General features: G+C 45.3%; 1 protein-coding gene across 1 annotated transcript in view; it reads left to right on the top strand.

The window, feature by feature from the left end:
* Nucleotides 1-475: 475 nt before the first annotated feature.
* The window catches only part of SCUBE2 (signal peptide, CUB domain and EGF like domain containing 2), a gene marked incomplete at both ends in the record, with an annotated part of 38,455 nt that continues 24,873 nt past the window's right edge, over nucleotides 476-14,057 (top strand). The window contains 7 exons of the mRNA XM_084264156.1: nucleotides 476-578; nucleotides 2,870-2,992; nucleotides 3,433-3,558; nucleotides 6,642-6,776; nucleotides 12,376-12,501; nucleotides 12,895-13,011; nucleotides 13,886-13,975. Of these exons, the coding sequence (XP_084120282.1) occupies nucleotides 476-578; nucleotides 2,870-2,992; nucleotides 3,433-3,558; nucleotides 6,642-6,776; nucleotides 12,376-12,501; nucleotides 12,895-13,011; nucleotides 13,886-13,975 (820 nt within the window). The remainder of the gene's footprint in view (nucleotides 579-2,869; nucleotides 2,993-3,432; nucleotides 3,559-6,641; nucleotides 6,777-12,375; nucleotides 12,502-12,894; nucleotides 13,012-13,885; nucleotides 13,976-14,057) is intronic.

The raw sequence follows: 14,057 nt of genomic DNA, 5'->3' as shown, positions 1-14,057 counted from the left end.
CTACGGGGGCTTTGCTTGGGCTTGTTTCTGCGAGAGACCCTTCTGTGGGCCGCCCCGGCTCCAGTGCACTTGCCGCTGGCACCCGCAGCCTGCGTGTGAGGTATTTCGCTACCTGCAGGAAGCCTCTGCTCGCGGGACATCTGTGTTTAGGGTGCTGTGCAGGTGTTTGAAGGCTGGTGCCGTGGGTGGGTGCAGCGAGGCAGGGGTTGAATGTGGGACGGGGCGGTTCGTGTGCGGGGGCGGGGGGGGGGGGGGGGTGCGCTCATCGCCCGTGGGTGCGCGCCGGGCGGACCGCGGGGAGGGCAGGGAGGCCCGGGCAGGGGAGGCCCGCCCAGCCCTCGCCGCCGCGCCCAGCGCCCGCTGTCAGTGCGAGGCGGGCCGGTCGCCCGCAGACACCTCCCTCCGCCGCCGCCGCCTCCTCCCGCCCGGCGGCGGCAGCAGCAGCAGCAGCGCAGCCGCCGCCGCAGCGCCATCGATGGGGTCCGGCGGCCGCCGCGGCGCGGCGGGGCCGCGGGCGCTGCCGCTGCTGCTCCTGCTGCTGCCCGCGCCGGGCGCCGCCGCCGCCCTGCCCCTGCCCGGTGAGTGCCGCGCCGCCGGCTCGCCTTCAGCCCTGGACAGCGGCTCCCCCCGCGGGGCACCTGGCCGCCTCGGCGCCCCCGCGGGCGGCTTTCTCCGCGGGGCGCCTGGCCGTCGCTGCCGGGGGCCAGCGCCCGGGGCTGGCGGGCAGGCGGGGGGAGGCCGCTGGCGAGGGTAAGGGGAGCCTTTGGGGAGCGGCGGCCGTTGGCGGGGCGCGCGGGGGACCGTTACTAGAGGCGGGGGGGGGGGGGTGGTGTCGCTCCTCGCGCGGCGCCGCAGGCAGCGCTGGGGGCTTCGGAGCGTCGCTTTCCAGGCGCTCTGCTCTGGCGGCGGGACCGGCCCCCGGGGAGCAGGACAGCCGGTTCGCGGCTCACCTTTGCCGAAGGAGCGGGGAAGGAAACTCGGCGTGAATCTCGGCTCGCTCTGCCGTTGGCGGCAGAGGGATAAGCGCAGTGATTCTTCCCGCAGCCTCCTCTGCTCCCGCCTTGCCGCCGAGTTAAGGCTCCGATGCTCGCTCGCTGCCTCCCTCCCCCAGGGTCCCTCCTCAGCTCGGGCTGCTGTCACTGCGTGAGGCAATCTCGCTCCTGATTTTTTTCCCCTAGTCCTCTTTTCCGCGCTTCGGTGTGTCTCAGCGCTGGGGTGGCTCTGCTGCTGTTCTTCCCTGCGTGCTGCAGAACACAGGGGGCTGGCGTGGAAATAAACCAGCAGAACGGCGGGTGAGCTGCTGGCCTGCGACCTAGTTGCTGTCCCTGTGCCGCAGCTTTGAAAGAAGCCCCCTCCCTGATGTGTGTTTTCTGGGAGCTGCCCTGCCGGAGCAGGTGTGTCCCCCTGCCTCCTTGGCCCGGGCTGGAAAGGGGAGCGCTTGCCGTGCAGGGGGTACGCAGCCAGTGTGTGTGTGGCTGAGGCTTCTTTTTGCCCGCTGTCTTTCTTCCTCTACCCGGCCTTTCCTCCCTCCCCATCAACCTGAATCCCACTAGCTGGAGGCCCCTCAGCGATTCCCTGCACCCCTTCTTGTGAGACTTGCTACCTCAATCCAGCGTTTCCCCTATTCTTTAATGGCATGACTCCTGCTTTGAAAGGAAGCAGATTCTGCCGCTCTCTCCAGCTGTTTTGCACCTCCCCCTTGCTTTCTGGAGGTGGTATCTGAGCACCCCACCACTCACTGGTATGGCTTCTGTGTGCACCTGAGAGCCAGCAGAGCACTGCTGCTGTAGCACTGGCTCGGTGCCTTGTTTCCTGCTGCCAAACTCCATTAGGAGTTCAAACTCCATGAATACTTTCTGAAGTTGGCAACTGCTGCACTACCTACAGGCATATTCCGTGATTGGGGTGGGAGGGGGAAGAGAAATGAATGCTATAATTGTAAATGGGAGAGGTGCTGGCTAAAATTCCCTGTTAGAAAGTGATCCCCACTGTAAAGAGTGGCAGACTATTTAAGTAGCCACCTTCTGCTGATACTCCTGCAATTCATCCTGTTATTTTAGGAGTCACTTTTTGCACCCATGCAGGGTGCTGCCTCTTCCTTTTAGCCAGTTTCTGGAAATCTTCCTGTTTCTGTGTTTGAATTCTCCTCTGCTGTATGAAAAACTTCTGCTGCCCATAACTTTTCTTCCTCTTCTTCTGTCCACACTTCTTTGTCTCCAGGACTTTCTCCTGTTGGTGTTTCCGTTTCTCCTAATTTCCTCTGAAGTTTCCACCTGGATATTTTGCTTCAGTATGCTGTGCTTTGTGGTGGCTGGCCAGGTGATTTGGCAATACTGTTCTTGTATTTAAAAAAAAGGGCATTGTTTATAAATTATATGTTTGTTTAATGGTAAGTCAGTCTTCTAAGGTGTTGGTGGTTGCTTTGAAAGTACATTCGTGTGAACTTCCCTTGTTAAAGATCCTTTGACTTCCTGAGGGTGATGTCATGGATGTGATCAAGGGCTCTTTCAATAGCTGCTTTTTTGTTAACTAGAAAGATTAACAGTTTCTAATGAATCTCTGTAAGACTGAATCTTAAGGAGGATCTAGCCCATAATATTTTGGATATGCTGATAAGTGGGTACAAAAGCTTGACATAAGCTTATCTGAATTGCATGCAAATAGGTCTGTGTGCATGTAGACCATTACACAAATTTAAGTTCAGGTACCGTCTCTACATGTTTCTGTCCTGACTCTCAAATTCATGTCACATGTGTGCGCACGCCACAAACAGGCGCTTGGCCTTATGCCATCTTGTCCGTCGTGTGTGCAGGAGACCTGCCCTGTTCTTCCCCTTCTGACATCCTTTCCCAATCTTGTCTTGTCACAGATGTGGACGAATGTGCCTTGGGGCTTGATGACTGCCACCCAGATGCTATTTGTCAGAACACCCCAAAGCTGTACAAGTGCATGTGCAAAGGGGGCTACACTGGTGAAGGGAAGAAATGTGAAGGTAAAGTGGTGGAAGCACTATGTTCTGCCTGTGGCAGCGTGAGGCATTTCTAAGAAGACAGAACCATTAAAAGCAATCGCTTGCAATATGGAGAGTAATTTTAAAGCAAAATAGTCATTGTTGCTTCACCTGATTTCCTACTTGTTGACAAAATCAAAGGCAAACAGATTGCACGGCTCTTCAACTAGCATTATCTCTTGATCTAATAATTAGTTGTTTAACCAGAAGCTTTAAATACTATAAGGTAAGGCTACATGGAATCTCTGGGCCTTCTGTTACTGTTTAGAAATGATCAGGTAGCAATGAGTTAAGTACAGTGTATTTGCAAAATGATGATTTTGGACAGCAGTTGCTGCTCACATTTACACAGTCACATCTCTAACTGTCTGTAACACTCAAACAAGCATCCATCATACTTTGACTTTTGCTTTATTTCTTAGACATTGATGAATGTGATAACGACTTCAATGGAGGCTGTGTCCACGAGTGCTTCAACATTCCAGGAAATTACCGCTGTACTTGCTATGATGGCTTTATGTTGGCTCACGATGGCCACAACTGCCTGGGTAAGAAGTGTGTTCGAGAACACTGAGTGGTGATGCTAACATAACCCTTTAACTGCATCTGTGGGAAATGCACAGCTATCTGTTGAGCTGATTTGGCTCAGCTAGAGTTCCCTACATGTGGTACTAAGGAATTCCAGGTGTACCAATCCCAGTGTGGCTCTTCCCCTTGTGTAAATGAGGATAATTGTGCTACGTTTCTGTTAAGTGCTTTGGTTTAAAATGCGTGAAGCGCCATCTGTTATCACACTAAATGACTTTATGCAAAAGAACATGTCCTATTCTTGTCTTTCCCACAGATAGTTTAGGATTAATTTTCAGGTATGTTTCTGGGTTTAGAAATCCCTCTGGTACCTCTGTAACGTGCGGGCTTCTCACTCTTTACTGCGTCCAAGTACTTCCCGACACACAAGCTGTAAGGAAAAGGAAAAGTAGGAGCATGCAGTAGCTGTGTATGACAGTGGCCACTGAAGTACAGAGGGACTGAGCCAAAGGCTTGGAGTTTCCCTGGGTGGTTAGTGTGAAGCAAAGGACACAACTCTGGAAAGGTGTTCAGTCCTGGCAACGCTGCCTTGCCTTCACCCTGCGTGCACTCGTGCTCTTTCACCCTCTTTTTCATTTCTTTATTTAAGACTTTGATAGTTTCTTCTTTTTGCGCACCAGCTGGTGAAAAATCTTTAAAACTGGGTAACAAGAGCTTGTGGCTTTGCTGTGGCTTTACCGTGGCAGTGTTCTTCAGTACACAACAGCAGCACCGCCAGCCTGTGGGCAGTGCGGTACCCTGCCAGTGTCATTTCCCTGGGACAGAGCCTCGTGCTGAAGAAGCTGCCCAGCTTCCCAGCGCCACGCTGGGTACCCTGAGTGGCGCTGCGCTGTGCTGCCTGTCCCCCATTTACTTTTTCAGAGAAGGCTCAGTTTTTCTCCTCTGGACCGAGTGTGGGCATGCCTGGGCAGGGTTCTGTGCCCATGTCAGTCAGAGGGAAACTTGCTCACACAGCATAATTTTAAGACTGTTGTTAGCTTGGATGGGGTATTTCCCTCCAGTGTATGGCATATCAGGTGGGGGATCAGACTGTCCCTGAGCTGTATCTTCTGCTGGGACAAACCAGAAAAGCTCTGGAGTCTTCTGTGGTATTGTGTTGGGTTTTACCCAACCTGGAAACCTGGTGTGTGCCTGCAGATTAACTTTGTTACAGTGTAAAGGAAGGAGAGGATGAAGTCACTAATTTCCAAGTATTTCACTAAAGCAAGTAGAGAGGGAAGCAAAGCATCTACCAATACTTTAAAATACTATGAAGGCCATCTTATTTTTCTCTAGTCCATTTGTGTAAACACGCAGTGGAGTTCAGCTGAGGTTACCATTGAGGGCTGAGTTCGGAGGAACGTGTTACCTCTTACAATGCAGATGAAGCCTGTATTCTCTTGTATCCAACAGCCCCTCTACAGCATACTTCAGCTGACTTGTTTGTGATCAGCGGGACCTAGACATAACAGACCAGAACCTACCACCTGCTATGTTGCTGGGAAGCTGCTCGGTATTGCATGGCAGACTTTTTAAAATAAAATAAAAATGTCATTGACATGCACTGAAGTTTTTAACACTGACCTGCCAATTCTGAGTCGTGATGTAAACGTTAAATAAATATTTTGGCATGCAGCAAATTGGATCACATCTTCTCTTAATCTGTTTATTTACTTTGTTCACGCCAGGCTTGCCCTCCTCTCACCCTTATTTTTGAAGATCTCTGCTGTGTGCCTGGGTTTAAGCCAAATAGACAATTACTTGTTGGAAAGAGATGATTTTTTTGAAAGCTTTCCAAGGTCTGTAAGACAGAAACATCTGCTGGAGTTCAAATTTGTAGAACTAAAGACTCATGGTGGCTGTTTATTCATGATTGTTTGCACATTCACATCACTGTAGAACTCTAAAATACTCAGCTTCTCTGTGATGGAGATATGTCAGCCGCTCTTGTTGCTACAGCAGGTCACATTCTTTTGCATCCAATTGGCTTACTCATTGCCTTCAGTAGAAATTAAATCTGTTGTAATACTATGTTACACTTCTTACTAAAAGCCTTTCTCTTTCTCCTTTTTTTTTAGAAGACAGCTGTTTCATGCCAGAAATGCTACAATGTTAAACTAAAAACAATGTACTATTAGCACAGGAACAATGAACAGAACAGGGAGCAAACATGATGTTACATATGAATTTGCAAATGAGACCAGCCCTTTGCCTCAGCAGTGCTTTGCCCTGTTTTTTAAGGGACTGGGCATTCTTGCTTCCTGTCAAATTGGCATTTCTGAATATTAGGGTTGAAAACTTCTTTGCTGTTAGTGGTTTCAGAAGACTTCACTTATTAAGGTGTAAAATTCTGAAGAATTGGAGGTTATGATGAGCATTCTGTTGTTTGGAGGTTTAACTAAAACTTTTCTACTCTTTGTTTCTCTTGGTTATCTTGGAAGCAGACCCTGTCTGTTTCTCTGGTATTGCTGAAGTTCTGAATGTTGTTAAAATCATCATTAAAACTATTTCTAGAACTTCTGCTCTTATCCTTGTCTGCAGTCAGGCAACATAGCAGCAGCCTTGATTGTAGTGGTGGTGATCTAGAGTTGAGGGAGGAGGATAATAAATCAAACTGATATGATGTGTGAATTCTAGCTAAAGTGAAAGTTGAGGAGCAGGGGATAGGTTTTAAGAAAAAATTATTTTGAGGTTTGTATTTTGCTTGTTCCACCTTTGCTTCAGAATGGGGAACTTTCTGGAAAAACATGTAGGTGGACCATGGAGCCCTGCTTCTGGCTCCACTGAAGCTACAGTGCCTCGGCTCTGCTTAGATGACCAGCATTTCTCAGGAGCACTGCAACTGGTTGGGCAAACTGTGAACAAGGGAAGAGCAGCAGCAAAAGTATACTTTCCCCATGGTGACAGTGTAACAACAATGACAAGCTGGCCTGGGGTGTCAAAGCTGCCTGCACAGTTACATACTGAGTAGATGTCTCTGTAGTGCATATGGAGCAGCTGCTGCCAGTGTGAGTGTATTGGTGTTAGTACAAAGCTGACATCTGTCTTTCTCTCTCTCTTTCAGATACAGATGAATGCATGTTCAACAACGGTGGTTGCCAGCATATCTGTGTCAACACTGTGGGGAGCTATGAATGTCGCTGTAAGGAAGGGTTCTTTCTAAGTGATAACCAGCATACGTGCATCCATCGCTCAGAAGGTACCGTCTGCTTCCCTCCAGGCACCAAGCAAGAGATTTTGACAGAAGCTAACTGTAAAATCTCTAAAGAAGCTTCAAAAGTATTTTTAGGTTGAGTTTTTCAAAGCTGTGAAGGGTCTTGAAGTCCTTGCTCCTTTAAAAAGGAACAGTGTGTCAGAATCTTCCAAATGACTTTGAAGACTCTTTTGCTTCTTTGATCCCACCTGTATGTCTGCAGCGTTGTGCTTGTTAAAGGCTATACTGCTGTGCTCCCAGTGAATTTATGCTCTGGCATGTCCTAATCCAGGGAATGGTAACAAATTGAAGGACAGTGAGTTCTCACCATCTCCATTGGCTTTAGTTAAAGGGCAGTGCCTGTACTACCTTCAGGTACCTTTTAGATTCCCTGTACAGTGTTCAGGTTTCAGCTAAGAGATTTACTGTTTGTCAGCCCCAGAGGTATTCAAATTACGTTCTTTGTTTTGAGTGAAACCTTTATGAAGCAATCTTTGAGAGATCAGAGAGTCTTGGATATCTAATTAGACATTGGCTTGAACAAAATTATTTTGGATGCCCTTAGGAAATACTTTAAAGTGGTTGCTCAGATCAGGGAGTTGTCCATTGAACTGTACAGTGAATATCTTACTAACAAGTATTTAAAACTGCAGAGCTTTCTTTTAATCTATGGCTTATCGTTGGCATGACTATAAGAGGAATCTGAGCATGAATAAACAAATCTCACTTTAAAAATCCCCATAGTGAAGAGATCAACATTTATAGACATATATGGCCATCCACAGATGAGTGCGCAGCGGTGGCTGTCATGCGATGTAGCTGAATTGATCTTTTGTTTGAATTAGGAATCTGTATCCTGGGCTTCCCTGGTACTGGGCTTGGTCTCATGGGGGTCTGCTGATGCATGGTGGTTTCTCAGGCCATTGCTCAGCTTGCAGGAGGAGAGACGGGTGTGGGGATAAGCAGGGAGGGTGCACTGGTGGGGCAGGGCATTTCCCTTCATGTTGCCTTGCTAGCAGTGATCTGTGTTTGTGTATGTGTGCAAGGATGATGAATCTAAGGATGAAAATCAATTGCTTGAACTCCTTGTTTTGTCCAGTGCCAAGGGAGGAAAAACTTCCAACTCTCTTTATGCTTACTTGCTGCTACATGAGTACATTCTACTCTTCTGAACTGAGGGCAGCAACATTTCCTGTTGTTAACATTTGTTACCTAAATTGTACCTTTGGAATTCTACCCCTGTTCTCTTATTTTTAAAGATGCAGTTAATTTCTTTTAATTTTTTTTTAAAAGGCTTGCATAATACCAAATTTCCACTTAATTTGGTCTTTTTTTTTAATTTTGAAAAACAAGAGGGGGAAAAAACTCCCTTTTTTTCCTAAAAGCTAATAAATAAAATATACAGAAACCAGTTTTAAGGAAAAAAAAGCCCTTACTGTTTTAATCTGAAATGCTTTTTTCATACTAGAATACAGAATTCCTTGTTTTCTTTAAAAGCCATTTTTTCAGGTTATTGTGTTATGACTCTCACTCCCACCTCCCCCTCATTTCTGTGAAGAAGTGCTCCATGGGATTCCCCAGGTTTTTTTTTTCCTTTGGGTGGGTGGGTCTGTTGTAAGCCAAATCTCATTGCTTTATCTTTCCCCTCACTTTGTTCTCTGCTTTTCTACTCATCCCTAGATCTTCTGTTTTCTGACTAGCCTATGCATCTCTCTGTGTATTCTTAGTTCTCTTTTGAGACGTCACAGCATTGATCAAAACAGCATTTGGTGCCTACTGCCTAGACCATCTATTCAGTTTTGTTTCTTATATGGAATATAAGGGAGTATTTCCTTCCCTGTCTCACAGCCCAGTTAGGAAAGTGCATACGTTAACGCTGGAGAGACCTTCCTAATAGTCTGCAATACTGGCCTTTGCATACACAGAGAAAGAGTGAGCTGGAGTTGACATAGGAGCAATAGAGAAGCTTGGCACTGTTGTATTCCTTCTGATGACCAGTGTAACACGGGACCCAAAGAGAATCATCAGTCCTTCCAAGTCTGTCTGCAATTATCCTCTGGATTCCCTGTGAGATGGGACTCAAGGTCAGGTAGTTGTTAGAGGACAGTTTGATAATTGATGTTTATTTTTCATCTGGTATGACTCTGTTAGTCTGAAGGACAGGGGTGCTCAGAGAGGCTTGATGGTTCTGCCCAGCCTCTGCTTAAACCACAGGAAACTCAGAGTGTCTTGGGAAGCTGTGCACAGTCCTATTTTTTACCTTGATTGTCTGCTCAAATGAGCTATATGAGGAGGTATGGATTTACTTTGGGAAGCTGTTACAGTAGTTGCCAGGGCAACCATACACATGTAGCTTGTGTCTGTGTTTCACTTGCTCCATATTACAGAATATAAAAATTTGAAGGAAAATGGAATTTTTCCACAAGTACTTCTTGTGGTTACTATCACTATGGATCACACATCTTGCTGCTCTGCCTCACAGTGCTTCACAGTCATAGCTATCTTCTTGTTGGGCTAAATTGGGCCTGCAAGATGAAAACCACATTTGACATCACTGTGTGAACTGAAAGCTCATACGCAGAGTACCATCTCGGCCGTTAGTCTTGGAGTCTTTCTGACCATGGAGAACACTGTTAACTAGAAAGCTTTTTGAAAAATGTTGTCCTCATGCAAGTGTGTAGAAAGCATGAAAAAGAGTAATGTGTTTCTGGGATGTCCTGTCCTACTGATGCTCCTTGCCATTTGGCTTAGAGGGTGTCTCTGAGAATCTCTGGTAGTTCTTTGTACGATTGCATCCCCTCCCTTCTATTTAGGGCCTGTTTGAATATGCCCTAAATGGAGCCTGTTCTCAGCAGATTGATGGTGATGTTCCTACATTTTCTGTGTAAAAAAGACAAACATATAAAAGCAGATCATATGTGTAAAAGATTAATTTTATGTGACCTGGTAGGAAATTACCACGCTGGCTTTTTGCCTTGTGGCCTTTCAGCAACAGGAGCACTCATCTCTATTGAAGTTTGCTGGGTAACTTCACAAAAGTCCAGTCATAAGAAAGAAGTCACTTGACTTGGGGTCTGCTAGGTCAGGCAGGCACTGGATTCAGCTCTTGTGGCGATCAAGAGACTCATCCATCCCAAGACACTTGTGTGTCAGCAAAGCAGGGTCTTCTGTAAGACAAATTGTGTGTCTGGAAAGCACATGGTGGGATTCGATCTAAATTTGTTTGGGATTTGGTTCTGGACCACAATTTGCCATTGCAACAGCTTTGGAACAATGTGACCTGTGAGACTTCGTGTCTACGAAGGCATTTGGAGTTGCACAGCATTTATGGTTTCACAGATGTCTCTTTAACATGACCTTATAAAATGAGGCAGAGTAGAAATCTGCCACATTTGGAAACCAGCAACAGCTAGGTAGTAAATGGTAGAATGCGTGGCAGTATCTATCTTCTGTGAAATGCTGTCTTTTGAGTCAGTTAGTTTTAGGTGGGTTTGGTCATGTACCTTGTTACACAATGGGTACTTGGTTATTAAAATGTGCCCTGGTTTGTGAAGTGCAGTTTTAGCTTTCTGTGGAGACCTGTTTGATTTCTGCTCGCTCAGAACTCAGCAATCCCAAAGTGAGCATTTAAATCATTTATCTGATGTCAGTGAACTTTACCAAAGCACCTGCTTGAACAGTTAGCCTTTGGTAGCTCAATAGAGACAAAAGAACAACTTTGTTAATAGACACTAAGCTGCTAATTTTCTTAATGTGTTCAAACGCCTCTGAAGTAACAGACCAAATCATATTGCATGCTTAAAGACAGAAGTGTCACAAAACCACAAGAGTTAATGAGGCTAATTTGTGGCCTCATAGGTTGTCTCGTTCCTTGACTGACAGCACAATAATGGATGACAGCTTTCCTGTGGACTCCTTGGGCCGTATCTGTGTGCTGCAGGATTTGCAGTATCATTGTCTTGTTAGATCTCTACAGAGTCCTCACTGTGGGAAAGGAATCAGAAAGTCAGTAGAGCAGAATAATCTAGGCTCTGCAATATCCATTCTTTTGTTACTTAAAGCTGTCTTATAGAAAGGGTGCTGTAGCTTGTGGTTCAGATAGCGAGAACTGTTGTGTGCAGAGCAAGGACCTAATTGAAGGGTGGTAGAATAATGGTGAGGAGCTGACCTCTGCTTGCCCATACAGTGGTTTTGTTTCACTGAGTAGTAAGGCTGCAAAAAGGACCGTGTAAGTTTAAAAATTTATAGAGCGTGGAATTGTTCACCCAATCCCTTTTTAGAAGCATGGGCACCCTTTTCCCAGAGGTAATGTGGGATAAGCCCTTGCAGCCAAAGTATACTCCATTTAGTCTTCTCAAATGAAGTCTTCTCACCAAGAAGAAAGAGCGTCTTGGTGTAATATGTCTTACAAAAGCCAAATGCACCAAGGCAGAGAATTTGGTGGCAAAGTTGTGTTCTCCATATACCCAAGGAGAGCATTCAGTTATCTTCTCTCCCAATTTTGTAGCATTATAGAAAATTTCACCAAAAATCTGTGGTGTACCGTTGGAAGAAAAAAAGATTATTTTAATTTGGTCTAATGATTTCATTTGATAACTGTACAGCAGCAGCTGGCTGAGTTTGAAGTTGTGTGTATATAAATTGTGTTACCATCTTGCCAATGGCAAAGACATTGATTTAGCTAAATCATGGGCCAAGGTGAAAATTTTTTACAGTAATTCTAAGAGCATTTTCTCCTTGTTTAAACCTTTATGACTTTAACTTTTTGCAAAGGCCAGACAAGTCACTCTGGCAGTCACTGAGTGGTGCATGAACAGCTTGTAACTGTTAGAGACAAAAATGACAGCATGTTTTTCAAAGGTGTACCAAAAGGATGAAAATCACTAGTGCCACATTGCTTTTTTCATTTGATTAAAGCAGGCACTGTCACTAAGTTTTGTCCAGCTGTGAAGGTGTGTAGCAATACAGAGCACTGTGATAATCCCCAGTGGGGTTATTTTGGGTGGTATTTATTGAAATTGGGGGGAGGGGGAAGGGAAAACAAAATGGTTAACAAAAGTGAGAATTGACACTTAATATATGTGCAATCAGCATGTCTGACCCTACTTGGTCATTGCTGACATAGGTTTTGACTTTGGGAATCTACTGACTTTTCTGACTGTCAGCCTAGGCATTCCTGTGTCCAATGGCACTTTTAAGCAGAGAAATAAAAATTTTACTTTCGGCTTTGATCTTGCCAGGCATCAGCCACCTTGACGTCTTATAAAAGAAGTGAGGAGGTTTTATAAACACTGGTATAAAGTGAGAGCATCGGAGGAGAATGCGGATGCTGTACATATATAGGGTTGTTGCTTTTTGATCTAGTAGTCAAAGAACATGGACAGAGAAAAGATAACAGATGGAGAAATCTTGGGGCCACTGATTTTGCAGTATTGGACTTTCTGCTTTCCTGTCTGTAAGCTTATACTCCTTGTCCTAACACTAGTCTTCCTGGAAGTAGCAGGCTGTTCTGAATGTAGCAGGCTGTAACTACCTTTGTTTGATTGTTGCCTGCATGCAGAGGTGCTGAGGATGCTGATACTCTTGCACTTGTCCTATTTTGCAGAAGGCATGAGTTGCATGAATAAAGATCATGGCTGTGCTCACATCTGCAGAGAAACACCCAAAGGAGGAGTTGCCTGTGAATGTCGACCAGGATTTGAACTTTCCAAGAACCAGAGGAGCTGCATTTGTATGCAACATTCTGCATATGCTTATGGTTTCCCAAAGTGCACAAATAGTGTTCTGTTTGCAGTGATATGGGATTTGGTATGTTATAGCTAAACTGGGATGACACACCTAAATTGTGTGCATTTGAATTAAACCACAATCAGTGGCTTTGCTGGACACTATCACACCAGCTTATTGGTTGCTATGGTATCTGTAGTTTGGGAGTTGCGTCTTCACTCATAATGACAGGAAGTCAAGCTCCACAAGGAGCTCTGCAGTGTTTCAGTTTCAAAGTTCTTCAGGAAAGGGGCATGTTAGGAAGGTATATTGGATGATCAAATGGAGACAAAATTGTACCCTGTCTTTCAAAGATGCTGGAAGTACTTGAGATGTAAAACATGTATTTTCTTCCTAGTAACGTGTAATCATGGAAATGGTGGCTGTCAACACACATGTGATGATGCTGATAACGGGCCTATTTGTGGATGTCACCCCAAGTACATCATGCATGTGGATGGGAAAACCTGCCTGGGTCAGTATGCAGTGGAGGGAAGTAGTTCTCTGTTGAAGACCAACTATAGAGTGGGGTGGCATTGCTGTGTTTGCATGATTAGTGCTCCTCATAATTTTATGACTAGAAAATACCAGGGAATCCATAACTAAGAAACCTACTAGTGCATGAGTTGAGTTGGTTTGGTCCAGCCAACTTATACTTCCCCATATAAATAACTAGCCAATACCACTGCAGCCTGTAATAATCGCTAGTGCCTCTGAAGCACGAGGCCTGTTGCAAACCAAAGGAGATTCCCTTCTCTCAAAGTCATTTTAGGTTTAGTTTCTTGTATGGTACGAGCCAGAGAGCGTAACCGAGCAATAAGCCTGTTAAAACCAGAGCTCTGAATCCAAATAAAGAACAGCTTTTGCAAGGCAGTTATCCAGTAAAGAAAGCACTTAAGATTTATAAACTCCTCTACTCTCTGGAAGAGTTTGTTGTCTGTTGATTGAAATCAAATGCTCAGGCGTAACTGGCTAGTCCTTGTATTAATCCATGATAGATGGTGACAGTGTGCTCTTAGCAGAACAGTTCACGACAGTTCAATTAGTTCTTTAATCTTCTTGTTGTTCACTACATCCGTAGCACATCTGTTTTGTTAAGAGTACTGTAACAAACAAGAGTTGTAAGGAATCAACAAAACCAAAGCATTCTCATGGTTTTTACTGAAGGACTTCATGACTTCCATTATATTTTCTTTTAAAAAAATGTTTTATTTCTGCCTGGTCAGTTCTGACTGTCTCTGGTAATTCAGCATGCGATGCAGCTGTTTGCATTTCTGTACGTATTGGATATCAGATGAGGCTTCTGGCCAGGGCACCTTTACTCATTAGTTTTTTTGTGATCCTTACAGAGAGGGAAGAGGCTGCTGTTGAAATTTCTGAAGGAAACACTACAGCAGGAGCTGATGTGGACAAGAGAGTGAAGCGACGGTTGCTTATGGGTAAAAGTGCTTATCAAAATAATATTGCTGTTTGCTGAAATCTTTTAGATTGACTATATATATTTTGGGGGGATGAGGGGAG

This window comes from Gallinula chloropus (assembly GCF_964237585.1).
Source record: "Gallinula chloropus genome assembly, chromosome: 4".
NCBI classification, from domain to species: Eukaryota; Metazoa; Chordata; class Aves; order Gruiformes; family Rallidae; genus Gallinula; species Gallinula chloropus.
The sequence above is the reverse complement of the archived record's forward strand: the minus strand, read 5'-3'. Positions and strand labels throughout refer to the sequence as shown.